General features: G+C 41.1%; 1 protein-coding gene across 3 annotated transcripts; it reads left to right on the top strand.

Moving 5' to 3' along the window:
- Positions 1 to 5,931: 5,931 nt before the first annotated feature.
- LOC112301365 (zinc finger protein 791) lies at positions 5,932 to 21,328 on the top strand. 3 transcript variants are annotated; one of them, XM_024556807.3, is made up of 4 exons: positions 5,932 to 6,090; positions 15,764 to 15,890; positions 16,090 to 16,150; positions 16,473 to 21,328. In XM_024556807.3, exons 1-4 carry the CDS (start codon positions 6,088 to 6,090, stop codon positions 18,109 to 18,111), a joined length of 1,830 nt encoding a protein of 609 aa, XP_024412575.2. In that variant the 5' UTR covers positions 5,932 to 6,087; the 3' UTR covers positions 18,112 to 21,328. The 3 variants fall into 3 exon arrangements, with proteins under 3 accessions (XP_024412575.2, XP_045048515.2, XP_024412573.3); XM_045192580.2 differs by lacking the exon at positions 5,932 to 6,090 and having other exon boundaries at positions 15,755 to 15,890; positions 16,473 to 18,115; positions 20,048 to 21,328; XM_024556805.3 differs by lacking the exon at positions 5,932 to 6,090 and having other exon boundaries at positions 15,755 to 15,890.
- The last annotated feature ends 5,296 nt before the right edge of the window (positions 21,329 to 26,624 follow it).

The following is a 26,624-nucleotide window of genomic DNA, read 5'->3' as shown; positions in this document are numbered from 1 at the left end:
GGCTATAAGATGTTAAATGCTTATAGCTTCTTGTGCGAAGTTTTAGGGCAGTGTGGTTGGTGCCTCAGTTTCTCCATCTGACAATAATAAGCATGCCCCTGTGAGCTTGTAAAAAGCATTATAGAGTTAATGTTTGAAAAAATGCTTGGAACACTGGGCATGTCTCAAGCTCTTTGCTCTATATTATAAATTTTTTAATTCCTCTTGCACTGCCTGTCAGCTTCTGAAGGCAGATTGGTACCTGGCTGAATGTTGAAAGCACTCTGTAACTTATGATAAATAAATGGATGACCAAAACTTTTGAAATATTGGAAGCTTATTGTGCATGGAACTCCCATCACACAAGCAAGAAATGGGGTCAGACCACAGATCGGTGGGGCTGTTTCATGGTTTGAGGTCATTACACCTCAGGCTTCCTGAGATCTGGGATGGGACTGGGAGGGATGGGACTCTGGGTTGGGGTGCAGGTGGTTATCAAGGTCTGCTGAGCCTTGACAACCACCCCCCCAAGGCCTGGATGCCAAGAAGAGGAGCAGACACTGCCCAGAAGCCTCGATGGAACAGGCAGAGGCCACAGGAGAATCTCAGGGTCCATTTCACCAGCTGCACCTGCTGAGCAGATGGCCTTGAACTCAGATCTCTGAATGACTTCTTTTGACTTTCAAAATTCAATGTTATTTTCAAAATTATACATGTGCATGATGTTTTAAAATATTAAACCTCATTGCTGAGTGTGAGCTGTAGCTTTCTGTGGGGTCAGGACAAGAGCCTCCTCTCCCAGGCACAGCTGGAAGGCTGTCCCTGGTTCCAAGACCACGATGACCATCTTCTAGGAAAAATCTGAAATTTGTGCTCCCATATATAATGTGCACCCACATTTTTGGCTCAAACTTTCAGGAAAAAAATCTTTCATTTTAATTTTTTAATTCAATTTTTTATTTATATGTAAAACTGATGATCATATTCCATGGTATTATTTTGCATATGGATGTCGTTATTGCTTTCTAGAGTTACACTTTTAATGCATAAGCATAAATAAAAGAATTAAAAACATTTATATAGATACAGAATTAGTACTAGTCATGTATAATGTGCATCCTTATTTTTCCCTCAAAAATTTGGGCAAAAAGTGCACCTTATATACGGCAAAATATGGTATATGTTAAACAGTAGAGCGGGCCCTAAAAAACCGTCCAAAATAGAGGGAAGTCATTTAAAAATTAAAATGCTACAATAAAAAAGATTTAGTTAATGCAAAGGAAAGCTATAAAGAACTGGAGAAACTAAAAACAATATGAGAATAGAAGAAAACAAAAAATAAAATGGCAAGTATACTTGAAACTATGTCACTGATACCAAATGTGAATGAATTACATAATCCAAACGAGGAATCAGAGGTTGTCATCTCCGATTAAACAACAATAACAACCATGGTCTAAATACATGTTATGCACAGGAAACACAGTTTAGAATTAAAGATACAAGTGGGTTAAAAGTAAAAGTAGGGAAGCCCTGCCCTGGCCAGTGTGGCTCAGTTAGTTGGGCGTAGTCCTGAAAACCAAAAGGTTGTGAGTTCATTTCCCAGTCAGGGCACGTGTCTGGGTTGCAGGTTCAGTCCCCGGTTGGGGCAGGTATGGCAGGCAACCAATCGATGTTTCTCTCTAACATCAATTTTTCTCTCCCTCTCTTTCTCCCTCCCTTCCCTTTCTCTGAAAATAAATAAAAAGTAAAAGCAAGGAAAAGATACATCTATAAACAGCACCCACCTGAAAGCTGTGGGGATTATACAAATATCAGGCAAATAGGCATGAAAGCGAAAAATATCAGCAGAGATATTGAGAGACATTGTATCAAGCCAAAAGGGTCAAAGTTTATGGTCTGCATCTAAAACAAAACAGATTTCATTTTTACAAATATTAACAAAGAAAAAATATCAAATCAACAACCTAAACTTTTGCCTTAACAGACTTGAAAAGATGTGATACCAAACCCAAAGAATGAAAAATGAAATAATGAAAATTAGTGCAGAAATAAACAAAAGAGGAAATTTTAAAAACATATAGAAAATCAATGTAACCAGAAATGGGTTCTATGGAAAGCAAACAAAATTGACAAATCTTTAGTAGGTTGATCTAAAGAAAAAGGGGGAAGATTCAAATTTAAAGAATCAGGAAGATAATGGGTTATTACTACTGACATTACAGAAATAAGAGAATTATAAAGGAATCAATAATTATACGCAACAGTTTGATACCTGAGATAAAATGAACAAACACCTAAAGAGAAACAAGCCACTGAAAATAATTTTTAAACAACAGAAAATCTAAATGGAACTATAAAAGTGAAATGGTTGAATTAGTAAACAAAAAAGCACCCACAAAGTAGGCACAGGCCCAGATGGCTTCAACATAAATAGGATTCTCCAAAACTTCTAAAGGTTAGTACTGATTCTTTACAGACTCTTAAAAAAAAAAAAAAAAAAACCTGAATGGGGACAACACTTCACACTTTTTTCAAAGGCCATTACTACTCTGATTCCAAAACTACCAAGTTATCACTGAAAAAAAACTAGCATACCTATTCTTTTTGTAAATAAGGATCCTCAACAAATTCTAGCAAACATGATCCAGCAAAATATACAAAAAATTATACACCATGAGCAAGTGGGATTTATTCCAGGGATGAAAGGTTGGGTTAACATCTCAAAATCCATTAATGTAATAGACCACTAGATTAAAAAAGAAAATGGCAAGATCCTCTCAATAGACTTAAAGACAATAACTGATAAAATGCAGTACTCTTTCATAATTAACACACTCCACATACCCAGAATGGGAGTAAATTCCCAAACCTCATTATGTGAGCATCTGTGAAAAACCCACAGCTAGTTATATTTCATTGTGAAAGACTGAATGCTTTTCCCTAAAGGTAAGGAACAAAGCGTGTCTAATCTGTCACTGCTATTCGACAGTTGTATGAAGATTTTAGCCAGAATCATTTTAAGGAGAGAAATAAAATGTATGCAGATTGGTTAGAAAGATGCAAAGCTATCTTTACTGCCAGGTGAGGTATCTCATATAGAGAAAACTCTTAAAAGACTATTGAAATTAGTAATTGAGTTCAAAAAGTTTTCAGGATTGAAGATAAAGATATAAAAAACAATTATATATTTTTATGTTTGCAGTGAACAGCTTGATATTGAAATTTAGAAATGAAATGCATTTACAATAGAATCAAAATGAATAAATACTTAAATAACTTTAATGAGAAAAGCAGGAAGCAAATATTCTACAAACTGCAAAATATGGGCAAAATAAATTAATAAATGTATAAATAAATGGGAAAAGCATCCGAATTTCATGAATCAGATGACAACACTAGATATTCAGGGTAATATCTATTGTGACCCCAGCTGTAATCTTCATAGAAATGGGAAAACTGTTCTATAAATTTATATGGAATTATGAATCAACCAGAATTACCAAACTGTTCTTTTTTTTTTAAATTTTTATTGTTATTCAATTACAGTTGTATGCCTTTTCTCCCCATCCCTCCACCCCACCCCAGGTGAACCCACCTACCTCCCCCACCTCCACCCTCCCCCTTGGTTTTGTCCATGTGTCCTTTATAGTAGTTCCTGTAATCCCCTCTTCCCACTGTCCCCGCCGCTCCCCCCCCCCCCGGCCCTGGCTATTCTTAGATTGTTCTTAACTTCAATGTCTCTGGTTATATTTTGTTTGGTTTTTTCTTCTATTGATTATGTTCCAGTTAAAGGTGAGATCATATGGTATTTGTCCCTCACTGCCTGACTTATTTCACTTAGCATAATGCTCTCCAGTTCCATCCATGCTGTTGCAAAGGGTATAAGCTCCTTCTTTCTCTCTGCTGCGTAGAATTCCATTGTGTAAATATACCATAGTTTTTGGATCCACTCGTTTGCTGATGGGCACTTCGGTTGCTTCCAGTACTTGGCTATTGTAAATTGTGCTGCTATGAACATTGGGGTGCACAGATTCTTTTGGATTGGTGTTTCAGTGTTCTTAGGGTATAATCCCAGCAGCGGAATTGCTGGGTCAAAGGGCAGTTCCATTTTTAGTTTTCTGAGGAAATTCCATATTGTTTTCCACAGTGGCCTCACCAGTCTGCATTCCCACCAACAGTGCACTAGGGTTCCCTTTTCTCCGCATCCTCTCCAACATTTGTTTGTGGATTTGTTTATGTTGGCCACTCTGACTGGTGTGAGATGATACCTCATTGTGGTTTTAATTTGCATCTCCCTGATGGCTAGTGATGCTGAGCATCTTTTCATATGTCTCTGGGCCCTCTGTATGTCTTCCTTGGAGAAGTGTCTGTTCAAGTCCTTTGCCCATTTTTTAATTGGGTTGTTTGTCTTCCTGGAGTGGAGTCGTGTGAGTTCTTTATATATTTTGGAGATCAGGCCCTTGTCTGAGGTATCATTGGCAAATATGTTTTCCCATACTGTTGGTTCTCTTTGTAATTTGGTGCTGTTTTCTTTAGCCATGCAGAAGCTCTTTATTTTGATGAGGTCCCATTTCAAACTGTTCTTGATTAAGGACTAACATCTTAGTTCAAACACTGTATAAACCAAAGAGCATCGAGGTAAGTCTTGTGCTGACATAGGATAAACACACAGATCTATAGAATAGATTAAGATTTGAGAAATAAATCCCTATATCTATGGTCAACTTAAATTTGATGATGGTACCAAAATGGGAAAAGAGTACTTTTTGTCATAAATCGCTGCTAAGCCAACTGGATATTCACCTGCAAAAGAAACAAGTTTTGTTTTGACATCACACCACACACTAATAATACTCCAAATGGATCAAAGGCCTAAACATGAGATGAAATTACAAAACACTTAGATAAAACATATGAGAAAATTCCTCACCTTGGATTTGGCAAAATATTGTTAGATATGACACAAAGAGAAATAATGGGGAAAAACCAGGTAATTTAGACTTCATTAAATTACTGATTTCTGTGCTTCAAAGGACACCATCATCGAAGTGAAAACACCCTTGTGCAAAACTGCTGGGAGTACAAAATTGTGTTGCCAGTATATGTATATCAAATCGTGTTCTAATGTTCGAATATAGACCATTTTAAGTCAATTTTACCACAATAAAGCTGTGTGGAGAAAAGTTTCCAAGTGCATCCCACATTTACATAATCATTTATTGTTTTTCTTAAATTATTAAAAATAGGAATCAATTATCTTAGGGATATTACATTGTTTGCATTTCAAAGTTCTCTAGGAACACAGGCAAAAACTGATTAAATTTCCTTCTAATGTAAACTGGACACCTGAGAATGTAATGAGCACATCTCACACCCTGTGATCAGACTGAGAAGGGTCCTTGCACCCTGGGGCTTGGGGGTTCCAGCTTCCCACCAGTCAAGTGCTCTGCAATTCTTTCTCTGTAGAACCAAACGAGTGGAAGTGGGGCAGGGGTGGGTGGGAGGTTCCAGGCTTGCAAGGATCAAAGACTAAAATGGAGCCAGACTCTTCACATTAAGTGTCTGTGTTTCCAAACAAGGGTCAGAGTTCCCTGAGTGGACTCACAGCCTTACCGCCAAGCCCTTGACCCCTAGAGCATGTAAGACCCTCTTGTTCCAGTGTGGCCTGGCTTGGGTCACCCTCTTGTCTGTACTAATTGCTCTATCTGGAAACCAAATCAGGATTCCCTGTGCACAACTGTGTTCTCGCCTTCACAAAGAGCTGGGGAGAAACAATACAAAACCCAGGACTAGAAAAGACCTGTTTGTGCTAGGTCGGGTAGTTCGCGTAGGCTAAAGCGGTTTCAGAGGACCAGGGTCCTCCCGCGAACTGTCACTCCGGCAAGAAAGGGAGCGGCCTTAGGAACTGTCCAATCAGAGGCGCCGCTGAAGCGGGTGGGTGGGGTTATGTTTAGCTCTGGCGTGGACACCTCCAGCTCCGCTGGGGTCTAGTGTCGCTGCCTTTTAGCCGTCGCTGGTGGCTCTGTTACAGCTTCTGTCGCATTTCGATCTGCAGTGACCGTGAGGGTCGTAGGAAGGACTCAGGGACACCCAGGAAACCTAGAAATGGTGAGTGTGCTGCTCTGAGGTGGGGAGACGGGGAAGACGCGCTGGTAGGAGCCTGCTATGGCGGAGCCCCGGCTTCCCCGCGGTAAAGTCCGGAGTCCGCCCCTGGACTCCGCCTCTGCCCGGGGTGCCGCTCGGACTTCGGTTCCCTCCGGCCCTCCGCGTGGGTGCTGGGCCGGCAGCCGGACCTCGGGCACCCTGTCCGGTCACTGCGCGGCGACGTTGATTTCGGAGCCTCTGTGGGCAGCTCTGCATCCTCGGCCCCGCGTCTCCCCAGGTGGTGCGCTGACTACGGGGAGGGTGATCGGGGGACAGTGGTGACTCGGGCTCCGGGTCTCGCGTGTGGGAGCAACTGAGGTCTGTGGGGTCCCCAGTCCCTCCTGTCTCCCCAGGGGGGACCCTGTTTCCCCTGAGTTTTCCAAATGTTTGGGAAGCAGGGTCTAAAATCCAAAACCCTATTCCCACCCCATTCCTCCTACGGGTGGCAGTAAGTCCCTGAATTTCCAGTTCCTGCAGTCATTCCCTAAGCCAACTTCCTCTCTCCGATTCACGGCATTATTATCAACTATTTGTTCAGTGGGGTGCATTTCAAACAGACCCAACATTCCAGTTGCTTATCTTTCTCCCTCAGAGCTTTGCAGATGCTTTTTAAAAGATTATATTTCTTCCCTAGCCAGCGTGGCTCAGTTGTTTGGGCGTCCTCTCGCAAAGCGAAAGATCGCCGGTTGGATTCCCGGTCTGGGGTTGCGAGTTCAGTCCCGGGTTGGGGAGCGTTGGAGAGGCAACCGATAGGTGTTTCTTACATTAATGTTTCTATCCCTCTCTTTCTCCCTCCCTTCCCCTCTCTCTAAAAATAAATAAATGGAATTTTTAAACATATATATTTGTAGATAGTTTGCACGGGAGAAAACTAGACAAGAACCACCTGGAAGACATTTGTGTGAAATCCTGGTTCCTCTCCCCCACGATGTTCCCTGGCACAGATATCCTACGGGAAGTCCTTTGAGTGGAGGTCCCTCTTCGGAAACTTTCCTGGGTGTTCTCTCTGTCAGCACTGCCCCTTCCTGGGTTTTTCACTTGAAAACATTTATTAACTTATTTAAGTAAAATGTATTTAATCAACAGAGCTTGAAACAATATATAGTAGTTCCAAACAGGTATGAAAGACGTCACTTAAGGAAAAATAAAATATTCCAGTATTACATTTCATTTTTATGTAATTCTTTTTTCACTCTCCCTGAGCATGTGTAGTAAGTTTCACAAGAAATATAATTAACTGACATCTTTTTAAAATATATATATAGAGAGAGAGAGAGATTGAAGTTGTTCTAGTTGAACTACTAAAGACCTTTACAATTTTCTTCCGTCCTCTCTGAGTAAATACTTGGTTTAAGTGATTTTGGTGGATTGTTCAAACTCTGGATTTGTGTCATTTAAAATATCAGTGGTTGTCCAAAGCAAATCCAGTGTGAAGCAGAGGTTTGTGGTCAGTGATTCAAGCCAAGGTTCCTCTGAGACTGTGAAGTGCTCACCTAGGAAACAAACAAAACATCTCTCAAAGTGAGTGGCAAAGGCATTTATTTGAGATCACTAAGAATAGCTACGTGGGAAGCAGTGATTCAGACGCAAGCCCAAATAATATTCCACTTAGGAGATAAAGGCAAGAGGTATTTATGAGAAGAGGAAGGGGAGCAATTACATCAATAGAAGGAAGGTACTTCTATTGGTCAACATGGTAATACATAGTGTTTTAAACTTTCAGTAAGGTAGTCATCAGTCCTTGCAAACAGGTCTTCAGGATACATGTTGCTTTAGGTCCAGTCCCAAGGTTATTTTGCCTTGTTTTGACACCCCAAGTTTTCAGGCATAAGACAAGCAAGGCAGTTCCTCTGGGATGGCAGTTCCATTTTGATGTGGTTCCATTTATTATTTTTATTTACAAAAGGGAAGTACTTGAAGGCACAGTGGTTCCACCTGGGGAGTGTCCTGTGCTGGTGTCCTACCTACTCACACCCACCAGGGAAGGAGCCTGTACACTGAGAAGCTGCAGCCCTGGAAATCTGGGGGTTGCACATGCACGTGGGGGAGGGGGATGATGCCCTTTTGTTGGTAATAATTGTGGTTTCCTTAGGCCTAGACATTTTTAGATCTCATGTTTGAGTTTTGCATCTACAGTGCAGGTACAATCAGAGTGTGATTTGTGCACAGTAAGAAATTCTGTGAAGATCAGATCTTCTATCTCATGGACAAAGGGTTTATGAATTGAGGAGTTTGAGGGAAAAAAATTTGTTTTACATTTTATTTATTTTTAGAGAGGGTAAGGAAGGGAGAAAAAGAGGGAGAGGAACATCAATGTGTGGTTGCCTCTCATGCGCCACCCCCCACCCCCACTGGGGACCTGGCCCGCAACCCAGGCATGTGCCCTGACTGGGAATCGAACCACCCACCCTTTGGTTCGTAGGCCAGCACTCAATCCACTGAGCCAACACCAGCCAAGGCAAAGAAAAAAAATTTTTAAATGAATTGGGGAGTTCATTTGGGTCAGGATCTTAAACTGAGTCAGGCTGAGAGGTTTTTTTGCTTTTGTTTTTGTTTTTTTACTCAGTTGAATTTTTATGTAACAGTCTTCGCTATAATACTCAACCAGTATTGTCGACAGGTAGTCAAATAGCTTTATTCAATTTCACTTCCATGATATTTCTGAGAGTCGGGGTAGTGTTTCCATTTCCCACAGATCCATCCTGATGGAAGCTAACATCCTATTGACCAGTCTCTTCCACCCGTCTGTCTGCTGCTGCTCTCTCTGTGCCTTTCTGTGCTCCAGCAAAGACCCAAACTCCCCTTTCTGTTCAACTTGACGAATTTTACCACAGCCTTCCTGATAGCACCGTTAGCACCTAGAGAACTTTGACATGAAAAAGGCTATATACTATTCCTGAGATAAATGAACTCCTATTTTATGGAAGTGAGGGAAAAAAACAATGGAATATTTATTTTCAATAATATGAAGAAACATATCAAAGGTTATTTAAATACATGAAATTCCTAGACTATTTCAGAGCTTATTTGCAAACCTGTAATGCATTATAATATCTTACTCATTCCTAGCTCTGGCTGGTGTGGCTCAGTGGATTGAGTGCCGGCCTGCAAACCGGAGGGTTGCCAGTTTGATTCCCAGTTGGGGTACATGCCTGGGTTGTAAGCCAGGTCCCCAGCAGGAGGTACTCGAGAGGCAACCACACACTGATGTATCTCTCCCTCTCTTTCTCCTTCCCTTCCCCTCTGTCTAAAAATAAATAAATGAAATCTTTCAAAAAATATCTTATTCATTCCTGAAAATATTCTCATTGTGAAATATAGTAGAAGGAGGGAGAACCAAGATGGCGGCGTAGGTAGACACACTGCGCCTCCTCGCACAACCAGAACTGACGGAAAATCGAACGACAAGGAAGTCCGACACCAAGGAGATAAAAAATAAACATTCATCCAGACCGGTAGGAGGGGCGGAGACGGGCAGCCTGTGCGGAGAGGACTCACGTTGCCGTGGCGGCACCGAGACTGGCGGAGTGTGGGACGAACGGGGCAGGCAGTCTGACCACAAGCAGACCCTGCGGCCCTACATTCGTGCACAGATAAACCGAGAGGGCCGGACTCAGAGTGGTGGCGAATGGGGCAGGCAGAGCGGCGGGTAGCAGACCCCGAGGCCCCACACTCGCGCACAGATAAACCGGACAAACGACGAGGAGTGAAGCAGACCCAGAGCTAAGCGTAACCCAGGGCTCCAGCGCGGGGAAATAAAGCCTCAAACCTCTGAGTGAAAAAACCCATGGGGGTTGGGGCGGCAGCAGGAGAGACTCCCAGCCTCACAGGAGAGGTCGTTGAAGAGACCCACAGGAGCCTAGAGTGTGCACAGGCCCGCCCACTGGGGGACCAGCACCAGAGGGGCCCAATATGATTGTGGGTAGCACAGCAAGTGACTGAAATCCGGTAGAGAGCGGAGCAGGCGCCATTACTCCCTCTCGGCCCCTCTCCCACATACAGCGTCACAGCACAGCGACCAGCATTACCCTACCCCGGGGAACAGATAAAGTGCTTCTCAGATAAGGTCAAGTTAAAGAAGTGCATCATCACCAAGCCCTTATTATATGAAATGTTAAAGGGACTTACCTAAGAAAAAGAAGATCAAAAATATGAACAGTAAAAATGACAACAAATTCCCAGTTATTAACAACCACACCTAAAACAAAAACAAAAGCAAACTAAGCAAACAACTAGAACAGGAACAGAACCACAGAAATGGAGATCACATGGAGGGTTATCAACAGGGGAGGGGAGGGGGAGAGGGGGGAATGGTACAGAGAATAAGTAGCATAAATGATAGGTGGAAAATAGACAGGGGGAGGGTAAGAATAGTGTAGGAAATGTAGAAGCCAAAGAACTTATAAGTATGACCTATGGACATGAACTATAGAGGGGGAATGTGGGAGGGAGGGGGTGGGCAGGATGAAGTGGAGTGGGGGGGGAATGGGACAACTATCATAGCATAATCAATAAATATATTTTAAAAATTTAAAAAAAAGAAATATAGTAGAGGGGAAACTGTCATATGCTTTTTGTCCTTTTAGTTAGAAAGAGATTTATACATTTTTATGGTCTGCCTTTTATTTATTTATTTTTATACAAATGGGATTTTTTATGTTATTATTAAATCTGAATTTCTAAAAATCACCAACCAAGGACATTTTTATCATTGCTTTTAGAGAGAGAAGAAGGGTGGGGAAAGAGAGGGGGGAAAAAAAACAGAGAAATATCAATTGGTTGTCTCCTGTATGCACCCCAACCGAGGATCAAACCCACAACCTAGGCATGTGTCCTGACCAGGGATTGAACTGGCAACCTTTAGGTTTACAGGACAACACTCCAACCACCTGAGCCACACTGACCAGGGTAAATGCTTGAATTTTAAACAGATTCTTGGACTGGGAGCTTATATACATCAGCTCATTCAACTTTGGTCTGCACTTTTATATCATTTAGTAGGGTTAAGTGATGGAGTGCTTTCTTATGTAGAAAAGATAAGTTTGATATGTGGCCTGTTTAAATTATCAGTCACTCACTGGGGTGAGTTGTAATGAGTCTGTTTTCATTTTTCTTTTTCTAGTGTTTGACAGACTTCAGGGGTTTTTAAAAATATATTTTATTGATTATGCTATTATAGTTGTCCCATTCCCCCCCCCTTTATTCCCCTCTGCCCTGCACACCCCCTCCCATCCACATTTCCCCCCTTTAGTTCATGTCCATGGGTCATACATATAAGTTATTTAGCTTCTACATTTCCTTTACTATTCTTAACCTCCCCCTGTCTATTTTCTACCTACCATTTATGCTACTTATTCTCTGTACCTTTTCCCCCTCTCTCCCCCTCCCACTCCCCTGCTGATAACCCTCCATGTGATCTCCATTTCTGTGATTCTGTTCTAGTTGTTTGCTTAGTTTGCTTTTGTTTTTGTTTTAGGTGTGGTTGTTAATAACTGGGAGTTTGCTGTCATTTTACTGTCCATATTTTTAATCTTTTTCTTAGATAAATCCCTTTAACATTTCATTTAAGGGCTGGGTAATGATGAACTCCTTTAACTTGACCTTGTCTGGGAAGCACTTTATCTGCCCTCCCATTCTGATTGAAAGCTTTGCTAGATAGAGTAATCTTGGATGTAGGTCTTTGCCTTTCATGACTTGGAATACTTCTTTCCAGCCCCTTCTTACCTGCAAGGTCTCTTTTGAGAAATCAGCTGACAGTCTTATGGGAACTCCTTTCTAGGTAACTGTGTCCTTTTCTCTTGTTACTTGTAAGATTCTCTCATCTTTCATCTTGGCTAATGTAATTATGATGTGCCTTGGTGTGTTCCTCCTTGGGTCCAGCTTCTTTGGGACTCTCTGAGCTTCCTGGACTTCCTGGAAGTCTATTTCCTTTGCCAGATTAGGGAAGTTCTCCTTCATTGTTTGTTCAAATAAGTTTTCAGACTTTTGTTTTTCCTCTTCTCCTTCTGGCACCCCTATAATTCGGATGTTGGAATGTTTAAAGATGTCCTGGAGGTTCCTAAGCTTCTCCTCATTTTTCCGAATTCTTGTTTCTTCATTCTTTTCTGGTTGGATGTTTCTTTCTTCCTTCTGGTCCACACCGTTGATTTGAGTCCCAGTTTCCTTCCCATCACTGTTGGTTCCCTGTACATTTTCCTTTATTTCACTTAGCATAGCCTTCATTTTTTTATCTAATTTGAAACCATATTCAAACAATTCTGTGAGCATCCTGATTACCAGTGTTTTGAAGGTTGGCTATCTTTTCGTCACTTAGTTGTATTTTTTCCAGAGCTTTGATCTGTTCTTTCATTTGGGCCATATTTTTTTTGTCTCCGATGGCCTGTTACGTAGCAAGGGGCGGAGCCTTAGGTGTTCACCAGGGTTGGGCAACCCAGGTCGCAGAGTTGTGATTCTGTCTGTGGGGGAGGGGTCCGAGAGGGAACAGTGGAGCTTGCTCTGCTCTCTGCTGGTTTTGAGTCACTTTCCCCCGCCACCCACAAGCAAATTGGGCCCTTCTGGTGCTGATTCCTGGGTGGGTCAGTTTGTGTACATTCTAGGACCCTGTGGGTCTCTCCAACGAACTCTCCTGTGAGGCTGGGAGTTTCTCCTGCTGCCGCCTCAACCCCCACAGGTGTTTTCAATCAGAGGTTTGAGGCTTTTTTTCCCCCAAACTGGAGCCCTGGGTTGTGAGATCTGTCTCGCTCCCCAGTTGTTCCTCCCAGTTTATCTGCACATGAATGTGGGACTGCCCAGTCCACCAGCCACTGCCTCACCAGATCTGCCAGCTGCAGCCTTGCCTGCCCTGCTCCACAATCCGCTGCCTTGCTGGGTCCGCCATCCACCGCCTTGCCACGAGCCCTCTCCGCCCAGCTGCCTGTCTCCGCCCCTCCTACCGGTCTGGATGAATCTTTCTTCTTTAACTCCTTAGTTGTTGGACTTCTATACAGTTCGATTTTCTGTCAGTTCTGGTTATTTTTTGTTTTTAAATTGTTGTCATTCTTTTGGTTGTGTGAGGAGGCACAGTATGTCTACCTACACCTCCATCTTGACCGGAAGTCTCTAGACTTCAGTTTTTTAAAAAGCCGTTTTAGGTTTACAGAAAACTTGACCAGAGGGTACAGGGAGTTCCCACATAACCCCTGTGTATCCACACTGTTTGCACTATTTTTTAAAAAAAAATCTTGTATGACTGTAGTACATTTGTTACAATTGCTGAGCCAATACCGATGCAGTAAATTTTACAATTTATGTGAGCTTGACTCTTTATTATGGGATCTATGGGGTTTGGGCAAATGTATAACCATGTGTATTCATTATTTTTACGTCATATACTGTAATTTTACTTTCCAGAAATCTTCTGTGCTTCATCTATTTATTCATTTCTCACTCCAGCCCTTAAACCCTTCAAGCCCAGAGACTTCTTTTATTGATTCATAGTTTTGTCACTGGAATAGGGTGTTCTTTGGTGCTTCTTCTAAAAACATCCTGAGGACGGCTGGGCTAGAAGGAACAAGTAAGCACTGGACATAGAAGACCTAGGTCCGAATTCTCTCTCCTGTACCACCTGTGGGATAACCTTAGACAAATAGGCTTTCTTTAAAATTGGAATAATTACATCAATTACATGTCCTATGTAAATCTTTAGGGTTAAATGAGATCAAGTAAACATTCACCATGGTGCCTTGCTATAGTAAACATTAAAAAAATGATTGTTAATATGTGAAAAAATACAGTGACATTCTGTTCCTAGTCTATCATTAAGAAAAAATAAAGTGGATTTCTTGTAGACAGTATATAAATGTGAGTTTTTTTAATCTGATATTAACTACTGTATCTTTCAATTGTGTTGAGATCATTGATGATTAAAGTGATTATTGTTGCAGTTGGATTAGTATTTACCAAACCTTTTACTATTTTCTATTTGGTGCCCTAGTCCTTTGTTTCTGTTTGTCTTCCATCTTTTCTGCCTTCTGTGGCTTTAATTAAGCATTTTACCGAAAAAACGTTTTTATTTGTTGCCTTTGAGTTTTGAGTACACATTTATAACTAACCCATGTGCCCTGTCAGATCACACTGTACCACTTGGCTGGTTGTGCAAGTACCTTGAACCGCACTATTCCCACTTTCCCCATCACCGTCCATTGTCACATTGCTGTCATTGATTTCAGTTACCCATAAGCATTTTTACTACTATTACTATTACATTATTGCTAATATTATTTTAAACAAAGTGTCATGTGTTACATGATAAGAAATAAAAGATGTTTTATCCTTATTCCTTTTTTAATCCTTCACGTTTATCATGAATTTTTTAACATTTCATAGTAGATATACTAGTGACAAATTTCCTAGAATGACTTTGTTGGTAAACACTTCCTCATGAAATTGGAGAATGAAAATTTTGTGGGTTTTTTGGAGGAAAGCACTATTGCATCCTTTATGTGGTCTACAATTGTGAGCAAACTCACCAACCACCCACGTGGGCTTCCTTGAACTTCCTTGCAATCTGCAGCTCTTAACCTGTTCCACAAGGGCAGCAAGGCCCAGGTACCTGGTTATAGTTTGATTGTAAAGAGCTCTCCCGGCCTGTTATCTCACTGTGTGTTCTCAAATTTGTCTGGAAGCAGACCTAAGCACATGAGTACAGGGATTTTGTACTCTTGTCATGCCTTCTTCCTTGTGTCTGAGCTGTAAGTTCTAAGTAACTTTCCAATCTCATTATATTGGGCAGAGAGAGAAAGGAAGAACTCAGTCTGTGATAAATAAAACACAAGTTGAAAGTGATCCATCTCCACAAGCGTATTTGGAGCATATTACCTGATGACTGGTAAAGGCCTGGAGAATTTTAGGATGACATTGTCAGCTGGTTTTGTTCAGTTTGATTTCTATAAGTCATGTGGATTCACGTGTTTGGTGATGGGGTGAGAAGAAAAGCTTCCAATTCTTCACTATATTTTATTCATTAAAACTTGATACTGATTATATCCTCTGCCTCCTGGAGGGCTGTAAATGGTGGGTAATAAGGAAGAAAATGAAAATTTTTTTTCATGAGGAATTGATGGTATTAAAAAGACACATTTTTAAAAAGATTTTCTTTGTTTATTTTTAGAGAGAGGGGAAGGGAGGGAGAAAGAGAGGAAGGGAAACATCAATGTACAAGAGATACATCAATCAGTGTCCTCTCACACACCCCCAACTGGGGACCTGGCCCGCATCCCAGGCATGTGCCCTGCCTGGGAATTGAACTGGAGATCTTTTGGTTCGCAGGCCAGTGCTCAATACCCTGAGCCACACCAGCCAGGGCTTATGTTTATCTGCATCGCATTTCATTTATTTTCCTACATGCTCAGGCCATGACATTGGAGACACATAAGATGTAAAGTGATCCCAGTAAAAATGTGTAATTTCCATGTGTTAATAATAGTATTCAATTCATGAGAAAGAAACTGTGAACAGAGAATAAGTTTTTGATGGTCACATCATAGATGAAATGTTTGGAGATGAGAGGGTCATACATAACCTTCCTATAAATGGAGCCTAGGCGTCCAATTCTGTCCGTCTCACACATCCTACTCTACACGTATTTGGGATGTTTCAGGACTCAGTGGCCTTTGAGGATGTGGCTGTGAACTTCAGTCTGGAGGAGTGGGCCTTACTGAATCCTTCACAGAAGCAGCTCTACAGAGATGTGATGAGGGAAACCTTTAGGAACCTGGCCTCCATAGGTAAGGATAAGGGCATTCCTTCAATTATCAATAGAAAATAAGTGTTCCTTATTCATCAACATTTCCATGTTGTGGAACATGGGAAGGGCAGATACTGGTAAATAAACCGGGTGTGGTAACAGCTCATCATAAATCTGAAGCTCATAATTTTTTCATAATTTTAATGCTTTGGAATCATTTTTCTGCTTCTGAATTTTAGGGGGGAAATGGAAAGATCCTGACATTGAAGATCAATACAAAAAGCAGGGGAGAAAACTAAGGTGAGTGGCACCATAGAAACAGTGTCTTGTGTGGGAATTCTCATTTGATATGAAAATTTTTACTAAAAATGCTTTCTTAAAATGTAACATACATGTTCAGTGTTTGCAAAATTGTTCACTTGGAGACAGTATTAATAAACCCTATATATGAATATCACAGTTTGATAATAGCATGGACAAATTCTTCCTGGAAAGTACATTTAATTTCAGACAATTTAGACAAGACAGAATACTTAAACTTTTCATACAAATCATAGTAAATATGATGAATATAAAATCTTTAATAAGGAATCATTAATAGTGTGCTTCTTGTTTTTTATAGGAGTCACATGGTAGAGAAACTCTGTGAAAGTAAAGAGAATAGTCAATGTGAAGAAAACTTCAACCTTATTTCAAATTTCAGTCTGAAGAAGAAACCTACTGGAGCAAAACCATATGAGCTCAGTTCATGTGGAGAAGTCTTTGTGTATCATTCATCTCTTGATAGACTCATTAGATGTCACTCTGGACAATATGAGCATCTGAAATATGGAAAGAAGCCATATAAATGCAAGGTATGTGGGAGAGCATTTAGTTATCTGCAGTGCTTTGAACAACATGAAAGAAATCACAATAGAGAGAGAACCTATAAATGTAAGGAATGTGGAAAAGTCTTCATGTGCCTCAAAACCCTTCAAAAACACATGGTAACACACACTACAGATTCTCCTTATAAATGTAAGGAATGTGGAAGAGTCTTCAGTTGTTCAAGTTCACTTCAATTACATGAAAGAATGCACACTGGAGAGCAACCGTATGAGTGTAAACAGTGTGGGAAAGCCTTCAGTACTTCTAGTTCTCTTCGAATGCATGAAGTAACTCACAGTGTACAGAAACCCTATGAATGTAAGGAATGTAGAAAAGCCTTCAGATATTATCAAAGTTTTCAAACACATGAAAGAAATCACACTGGGGAGAAACCCTATGAATGTAAAACATGTAGTAAAGCATTTAGTTGTCTCAGTTATCTTCGAAAACATGAAAGAACTCACATTGTAGAAAAACCCTATGAATGTAAAATATGTCATAAAGCATTCAGGTATCCCAGTTATCTTCAAATACATGAAAGAACTCACACTGAAGAGAAACCCTATGAGTGTAAAATATGTAGTAAAGCATTCAGCTGTCTCAGTTATCTTCGAAAACATAAAAGAACTCATACTGGAGAGAAACCCTATGAATGTAAGGAGTGCGGAAAAGCCTTCAGATGCTATCAAAGTCTTCAAACACATGAAAGAAGTCACACTGGAGAGAAACCCTATAAATGTAAAATATGTATTAAAGCATTCAGGTGTCTCAGTGATCTTCGAAGACATGAAAGAACTCACACTGCAGAGAAACCCTATGAATGTAAAATATGTAGTAAAGCATTTAGGTGTCCCAGTTATCTTCAAATACATGAAAGAAATCACACTGGAGAGAAACCCTACGAATGTAAGACATGTAGTAAAACATTCAGGTATCCCAGTTATCTTCAAATACATGAAAGAACTCACACTACAGAGAAACCCTATGAATGTAAAATATGTAGTAAGACATTTAGGTGTCCCAGTTATCTTCGAACACATGAAAGAACTCACACTGGAGAGAAACCCTATGTGTGTAAAATATGCAGTAAAGCATTCAGGTATCTCAGTTACCTTCTAATCCATGAAAGAACTCACACTGGAGAGAAACCCTATGAATGTAAGGAGTGTGGAAAAGCCTTCAGTTACCACACAAACTTCCGAAGACACCTGACAATGCACAATGGAGAGAAACCATATACAAGTGTAGAATATGGGAGAGGCTTCAGTTATTCCCATTCCTTTCGAATACATGAAAGGGCTCACTGGATAAAACCTCTTGAATGTAAACAGCATGGAAAAGACTTGAATTGGCCCTCAGCCTTACATGTGAAAACTCCCATGGAAGAGAAATAAACATGTAAGTAAAATGAGAAACCTTAATAGAAATTAATCCAACAAACTTTCAACATGAAAAAGTTCTTTTTGAAGTTGTAAATATATTGTGTTTATTAAACCTCTTAAAGTGCACTACTGGACCTTGGATTTCTACTAATTACCTTCAGAAATGAATATTCAGGTGAGATAATTCTGAGAGTTGTTTTTCAACAATAGTGCATAAAATTAATAGTGCTTTTTTCTTAAAAATGTTTAATTTTTTCTCTATTTTGAAACCTGTTAGATCCATAGGTATTTAAAATGTGTTTCTTATATGCATTTAGGTTATTTTTTTTATATAATATTTCATTGTTCTGTGTTAAGGGGTCATTTAAAAAAGAAGTTTGGTAGTTTGATTTTCTTAGTGGCCTTGTAGCAACCCTTTATATTCCTAGCTTATTATATATATATATGAGAGAGGACCCCAAAAAACTGGAATCATCTTCTGGAGGGTGGGCCTCTTGTAGTACAGGCTTCCCCTGCTAGGTGAGTGTTCTAGGAACACATCTGTATCAGTGTACCAGCTGGCATTGTGGTGAGAGGTTGCATTAAGCTTCAGTGAATGTTTGTGAAGACTCTTTTCTTTAGGTGCATTTGCCCATTTCATGATGGGTGATTTACGAGTGCACCTGCCCACACCATGCTGAGTGTTCAGCGGTTTTTGACCAAATACAGCATGACCCCCATGGCCCATCCTCCTTATTCACCCAGTCTCACCCCTGGTGACTTTTTTATGTTTCTCCGGATGAAGAAAGTCCTCAAAGGGAAACGTGTGCTGATGTGGAAGAGGTGGAGAAAAAAATGGCAGAAGCACTAAAAGCCCTCAAAATCAACGAATTCAAAAACTGTTTTGAGCAGTGGAAAAAACATCTCGAAAGGGGTATTGCATCAAATGGAGAGAACTTTGAAGGTGACTGGAGTTTAAACATATCAGAATAAATACTTAATTTTTTATAAATAAATTCTGGGCCTTTTAGGTCCCCCTTTATATTCTACCTTTCCCTCTGACAAAGTTCCTTTTTGAGGGGGATGGGTATAAGAGGTTTTTTTCCATTTTTATACTGATGAATATTTAGAATAAATTTTAAATATGGCAATTTTATGAAATTTTCATGTGAATATTCTTTTTACATTGTGCCTTTGCTTTTTGTTTTTCCTTCTGACTGTTGTTTGGTGAATTGACTTTGATTTAAGAAGAGGGACCTGGGATAGGGCAACAAAATCTAAAGTTGGAAATGTGGGTAATGTTAGGAACTTGATTTTCCAGAATCCATCTCCTTTATGGTTTTATGTTACAATTCATTAATAGACTCACTTGCATTAAATTTGGAAGGCAAAATGAAGAGGGCATTAGTCAGATTTTGGAGCCACCATTTGGACAGATAAATACATAGGCCCTTCAAGGACTCCATCTTCCAGGCCATTTTTTTGGATTCTTTGATTTGTCAATGAAGACTATCATAAAAACCTTCACCGACTGTCCGATATCCATTTTCTGAGAGGTGTAGCTTTCTACTGATATCTTCACAAGATATATTACAATTCTTCCATCTTAGAATTTACAAGTAGCCTCCTTTGCGTGAGATGTGGGAGCAAGCAGTGAAGAACACATTCGTCAGATTTTGAAACCACCACACAGGGAGAGACAGATGCATCGGGCCTTTGAGTCCTCGATCTTTCGTTCCAGTTTCCAGATTCTTTGTCCTTCCAGTCAAGACTGTCACATAACCACCACCAAATATTTAATCGACACTTTCATGGAGGTGCAGGTTTCCACTGCTGTTTTCTCAAGATCCACATGAAAGGTCCCTCAGAGTTTGGGGTTTTCTGTAAGCCCTCTTGTGTCTACCAGAAAAGTGAGTCAGACTTCATGCTCCTGTCTCATTCCCCTCTTCTCACAATTATATCCCTATAGGATCTGATTTGTATAGGAAACACTTTATGCTGTGAACAGTGCTGTCGAGTGGGCTTTCCTGACTCACCAGGACATTTACAATGTTGCCGCCTCTGCTGCCTGTGCGGTGTCTGCCTTGACCAGGGGCTTCCATGTGACTTCCAGCACCTCCCTCCTGTCGGGAGGCTGTGCGTGTTGCCTGTTACTTGTAGCTGCCTGTAATCCCTCAGTATGTTTTCAGTTATGTTTGATTGTATGTGAGTAAAAATATGAGCATTTTCTGTTAAATGAACACTTCTGTAGGTTTTTCATAAAAATAATAACTTTTCTCAGCCATGTACTAGTAAATATTTTTGTTTTTCATTTTCTGAAAAGACATATTAAAATGTCTCACTATAATTAGGGATTTCCAAATAAACTTTGTAATTTTCTGCATTTAATTATTATACATTTTTAGTCAATTTTATCATTTGTTTTCAAATTCAGGTAAATTTTCCTCAGGCATATTTTGTTTTATTTTTTTATAGTTAGTTTTTATTGTAACACTAATTTTCACTCACTGTTAATACGAAAACCTTAAGTCATGGGTTCTTTAGTGCCCTGGTGCCAGTGACCTGCAGGTCAAGCAGAATGGTGCCTGTAGTCAAAGAAAGCAGCGTAATGAATTCTAATGATAACAAAGCCACACAGTGTGCACGACTGTGGGGTGCAGCATAAAGGCTGCTCGGCCTTTGACAGGATTTGGCCTGCGATAGATGACTTGATGGCTCTTCAAGGCACCAGGACATTTTTGTATATCGAACGCTACGAGGAGATAAAGTCATTATGTTAGTGGTAATCATAAACCTTATCACCTAGAAGGCAAAACGTGGTAGTGGAGCTAAACTTAATTTGTTAAGAAGCCCTAGTCAGTCATATTAGTAAGACGAGAGAATGTTGGTTATTTTTTATTATTATTTAAAATGGTCACTTTTGCTCTGACTGGTGTGGCTTAGTGGTTTGGGCATCATCCCACAAAGCGAAAGGTTGCCAGTTGGACTCCCGGTCAGGGCATATGCCTGGGTTACTGGCCTGGTCCCTGGTTGGGGGTGTGCGGGAGGCAACAGATCAGTGTTTCTCACATCGATGTTTCTCTCCCTCTCTTTCTACCTCCCTTACCTTCTCTCTAAAAATAAAATCTTTTTAAAAATTGTCACTTTTACCATTTCTTTGACATGGTCACAAATTACATCTATTTTTGTCCTGGTCCATCGTGGTCACTGACTACCTTTGAAGAAGGAGTTATGTGACATCTCTTTCTTCAACAGGGTAATACTTGGCCTTACAGAGACTGCAGGCCAGCTCCCAGTCCTCCAAAACAGCTTGTGCCTTTAGTACTTATTAGCTAAACACTGATGTGTTTCCTACAGTATATTACACCATTTACCATAAGCACTTCAGTTAAAATATTCACTTCTTAGTGTATTACGTAATGTTTTAAATTTACTTTTATGACTCAGCTGAGGTCTGTAAGTGTAAGTAAGTTGTGAGAGAACACAAACCTGGCCAGGGAGGCAGGACCACTGGTCTACTCAGGCCTCTCGCTCAGAGGCTGTGCTCTTGACGTTAGTACCACCACCCCTCGCCGTCGTGCACTTTAGAGCCGTCATGCCCAGTTCAGCACAAACAGTCAAGGCCCTTAGGATTTGGATGTAGTGACATGAGACATACATGTTCTTGCAGTCCTGATGCTTATTGGTTTTGGGGAGAAAAGTGGCGAACAAATGGTAAAGCTTTAGTTTATCAGATGGGAATACGGACTTTGGAGGAAAGTAAAAAGTGATGTGACATAATAGGGAGTGTATATTTCCTCTCTGCGGGGGTCAGGGCCTGTGTGAGTGAGAATGTCATTACTGGTAATGTGTATTTCCACGTGTAATGTACCTTAACCACTTTTTCAGGAAGTGCTTGGATACGGAAGTAAACAGGGTGGCAACACAGAATTCCTGATTTCCTCGATTAGCAATTTTGGTTTCCCATAAAGATGAAGATATAGCCACAGCCTATCCTCATTTCTGTCATCACTAATTTTGTGATATAACTTGTGGTCTTGAGTTTGGACATTGCTATCTGGAACTTGATTTTGGCCACAGATATTTGTGGTGTCTTTCTGTGTTTGACAATGTAACTTAAGAGAATTTTCATTTATCTTTAAAAATTGAAATGTTACAGCATTTGCATTTTCATGTTGCTTCTGTACACACTGACGCCTTGTATGCCCCATTAGTGCATGAGTCCTCCCAGTTAGAGAGTCACATTCATCTGCGTGTTCTGGCTCACCCCTAGTTTACGTTATGCACGTAGGTTAGCATCTGCACTAGTCTGCTGTGATTCCCCAGTGGATACGCCATAAAGAGGTGGGGATATGTAAAGGCAGTCACCCAAGGAACTACTGGGGTGTCTTTCAGAGAGAGGTGCCTCTCATTTTGAGTAATATTATAATTGAGTATAACAGGAGGGATGAGGAAAATTTTTTTAAGATTTTATCTACTTTAAAAAAATTTTTTCATCTACTTTTAGAGAGGGGGAAGGGAGGGAGAAAGAGAGGGAGAGAAACATCAGTCTTTTTTTTCTTGCACGTGTCCCAACCATAGACCAGCCTGCAACCCAGACATGTGCCCTGACCAGGAATCCAACCAACGACCTTTTGTTTTGTGGGACGATGCCCAACCAACTAAGCCACACTGGTCAGGGCAAAATGGGAAATTTTTAATGCTTTTTTTCTTGCAGGGGTGTCTGGAAGACCTTTATTTCAATGATCCACACAGCCCCACAGCCCATTTTGCTATTTACAGGATTCATTTTTGTATGCTCAGACTTCCAGCACATGTCTACAGGGCTGGAAAATACAGGTAACAGCTTCAATTTCTATTAAAGAGCAAAGGAAATTTAAATCTTTTTCATATTTTTAGAGTTAAATAACATCATATGGAGGGGGTTTGTTTAGATCAGCACCACGAGGGTGCTATCTGGGGCTGAAGGCACACTTTCCATAGTTTGATGCCAGCATCACCATACATTTGTGAAAGCTCACATGTACGCACACACAAACACACACACACACACACACACACACAAGTACACTTGCTTTCATATCCTGGGAGAATGTTAAGCTCTCTCAAACCTTGACTTTTTTTTTTAAGATTTTATTTATATTTCCAGAGAGAGAGGAAGGGAGGGAGAAAGAGAGAGAGAGAATCATCAATGTGTGGTTGCTTCTTATGCGCCCCCCATTGGGGACCTGGCCTGCAACCCAAGCATGTTCCTGACTGGGAATCAAACCAGTGACCCCCCAGTTCACAGGCTGGCACTCAATCCACTGAGCAACACCAGCCAGGGCGAACCTTAATTTTTATGTGTACACGTCTTTCCACAGCTGTGGGATCCTTCTGAGAAAAATTAAAGGTCTGTGAGGAAGAGTTCAGACCTCACTGGGTCTTCCTTGCAGCCCTGTCTCAACTGAGAAAACACCCGCTAGGGCTGCACTGCCCTCATCTCACACACACAGACAGGAGTGAAGTGACAGGGCTCCCAGAACCTGTCCTGGAGTTTAAACCAGGCTCCTCGGACAGACCTCTGGACGCACTGTGGTCCTGAAGCATAAAGGTGCGTCCCATGTGGGCACTGCCTGGGGACATCCTCAGTCACGTATGTCAACATCATTTCCTTCCATCGCCTCCACAGATCATCTCCAGCTCTTTTCAACTCAAGCCTACGTGTGGCTGCTCACTTGGAAACATCAGAAATCCATACGGATTCCACTCTGGAAAATTTCTCTGAGCAGGGGTTGTGATGGAGAGAGTGACAGAAGCAGTTGGCAGAACATTTGTCATGGGCCCACTCTATTACCCACAGTGTCCACAGCAATTGCATATTTATGAGATCTGCTTGCTTACTTTAACATAATAACTTAAAAATTTACTGATATTGAGTGGGAAAACCAGACGCTGAAGAACTGTCCAAGTACCAGTCACTCCCTTATCATCTCCCCCTACTCCCCTTTGTTAGGGAGGTGTTAGCAGCCTCCTATGATGCACCCAAGTGTCTATAAACCACCCATGGTGCACGAAACTACCCAAGACATTCTGGTACCCAAAGCTATTTTACTCAGCTGGTGCTGCCCACGATTAGAGAAGTGCTGCTGGCAACTGGCAGATCTTTTTGTGAGTGGAGCCCTGATTTCGGGGCCTGAGGTGATGACTCTCCATGGCCAACTTTCCATTCTGTGTTGGGTCCTGCATGCAAGACCTGTCAGGCTTGCTAACCAGAGGCTCCTTGTTGAAAATGTAATGGTACTTGCAGGGCAGAGCAAACACTGGCCCCTCTGGGATATCCAACTTACAGGAGGAATTGTGTTCCCATCACAATGATGCAGTCTGTTCCAGAGGAGGTCCCGTCTTTTCTAGACACATGGGCCACTTTGTCACTTGGAATCACACGAGTAACCAGGGAGTTCGTCTACTTTATAGACAGTGTGCTGCCACCATATCTGATGGAGTCCACTGCAGAGATGCTGTGTTCCGTCCCTAATCAGGCCATCCCTAATCAAAGATTGGACCCAAGCATCGGATCCATTAGTCAAACTGCACAGTTAGTCAACTGTGCTACCAGTAGAGAATTCCCTGGCCAAGAATCGAACCCACCTGCACATTTTACAAAGTTTTTTTTTTTGCTATTGCCAGTGATCCATCTGTGTGGTCCCACATACAGCACCAATTTGTTATTCAAGGTCTTCCACTATGGCGTAAAGAACTGAGAATAACTTCAATACCCAAGTACAAATCAAGGCCACCCCAACTTTCCACATTACACCTTAAACTGCAGAGACTCATTTCATTGCTCAAGGTGATAAGTTGATTCAAATTGTTTACTATATATTTGTTCTGCTGGTATTAACTTAGGAGCCCACATGATTTGTAACAACCTAAGAGGCCTGTAACCTAAACATTCCACAAAATTCAAGAGACTTCCCTCTTCTACCATGAACCTTGCTTCCTTATAAATACTTTTCTCTGTTTAAGACATTAGATTTAATTCCCAATCTTTGGGACCAATTACACTTATCTGATTATCAGGCTTACTGGCCCCTTATAAGTAGAAGCCTTTCTACACTACACACTTCTGTCAGAATGGTCTCTCCCACAGTCTTTGGTTTATTGCAATAGTGCACCCGAGCCACCACCCTTACCTCTCACTGCTGGGTCTGCCATGTAACATCACCTGTACAGCCTGTGTACCCTGCATGTCAGTGTTGCATTTCGGGCATCCTCCTTCAAACCCCTCTGGCCCATCCGTCACAAATATGCTGTTTTTCTACGCACGCACTCATTCAGTCATTGGCCTGTCAGTCACTGGGGCTGACCGGGGCACGTCATTAATGCCAATCAAGAAATGTGTAAAGCACTCGAAATACGTGCAGCAGTCAGCTAATGCTTCAGCTGATGTACTTGAAGGACAACTCTTTGCAGCCATGGTATGACCGGTTGGCTTAGGACTACTTATCAGTCAGGGAGAGTTCTGTCCCCCTAGAGGGATGCTTAATGCATGTGGATAGCATACACTGGCAAGGTTGCACCCATAACACAAGAAATGAGACAATGTATTAAAATGATGACATTACTAAAATATTTGGACAGATTTGGGAACCGTACTGACACTTTCCTGGATCTCTCCAACACCTGGGATGACTACATTAGAATACTTTTTTGAGGATTTGTCTTATTAATTATAATATATTACTTGTGTTTGCCACATTACTTTTTACTTAAGATTCAAATTTTAATTAATGTCAATGAGATTTGGCATCATTCATTCAAAAAAACCTCAGGAATGAATATTAATAAAGACACTGACCTCATTTTAAATACTTGATGCCTAATTGGCTTCAGATACCTGCTCACCCTGCCTGGCCCACATGGGTACATAGGTTATGAAGGCTGACACATGCCCATTTTCTTTCTGTGTCAGCAGGTAGGAGGGTCAAACCTTAAACCCTGCAACCTCTATCTCTACACACATTAAAAAGCCAACCCATTCTTTTCTGCACAAGCCACCAGGAGTAACTTACCCTTGCCTTATTCTCCTTAGAAAGCACCTTTGATTTATAAACATTTTTCCTTTAATTTGATGCACGTGGTTACATCAGTCTTCACATCAGATTCTACTTCGGGTAGGGTGTTGATTCTGCCCACAAAAACAGCTATGATAAAACAGAAGGTAACCTATCAAAATGTGTCTTGCATGACAAACACATGTTAGTAGGGAATTTTCGTAAGATGAGGATAAGATCCAAATGCAGAGATCCCAGAACCATAACCAAACCGAGGTTCGGCTGTCTGCTGCAATGAAAGCCAAACTTGTGAGACAGGTGCTGATGGAAAAGGAAGGAAGTTTATTCAGGTGCCAGTGACCCAAAAAGATGGGGGTCTCTCATCCCAAAGACCAGTTCTGGTCAAACCAGCAAATTTTATAGGGCTAAAAGCGGGCGAGAAAAAACTGTGGGCGTGCAGGACATGTAGGACGTGCAGGGCATGTAGAATGTGCAGGACATGTAGGACGT

Source organism: Desmodus rotundus, chromosome 9 (genome assembly GCF_022682495.2).
Source record: "Desmodus rotundus isolate HL8 chromosome 9, HLdesRot8A.1, whole genome shotgun sequence".
In the NCBI taxonomy this organism is placed as follows: domain Eukaryota; kingdom Metazoa; phylum Chordata; class Mammalia; order Chiroptera; family Phyllostomidae; genus Desmodus; species Desmodus rotundus.
This window is presented reverse-complemented; position numbering and strand designations above follow the sequence as displayed.

Coding starts and splice junctions, on each gene's coding strand:
- LOC112301365 (XM_045192580.2), top strand. CDS start 15,755: ATGTTTCAGGACTCAGTGGCCTTTGAGGATGTGGCTGTGAACTTCAGT. Junction 15,891..16,089: donor TAGGAACCTGGCCTCCATAG/GTAAGGATAAGG, acceptor TCTGAATTTTAG/GGGGGAAATGGAAAGATCCT. Junction 16,151..16,472: donor AAGCAGGGGAGAAAACTAAG/GTGAGTGGCACC, acceptor TGTTTTTTATAG/GAGTCACATGGTAGAGAAAC.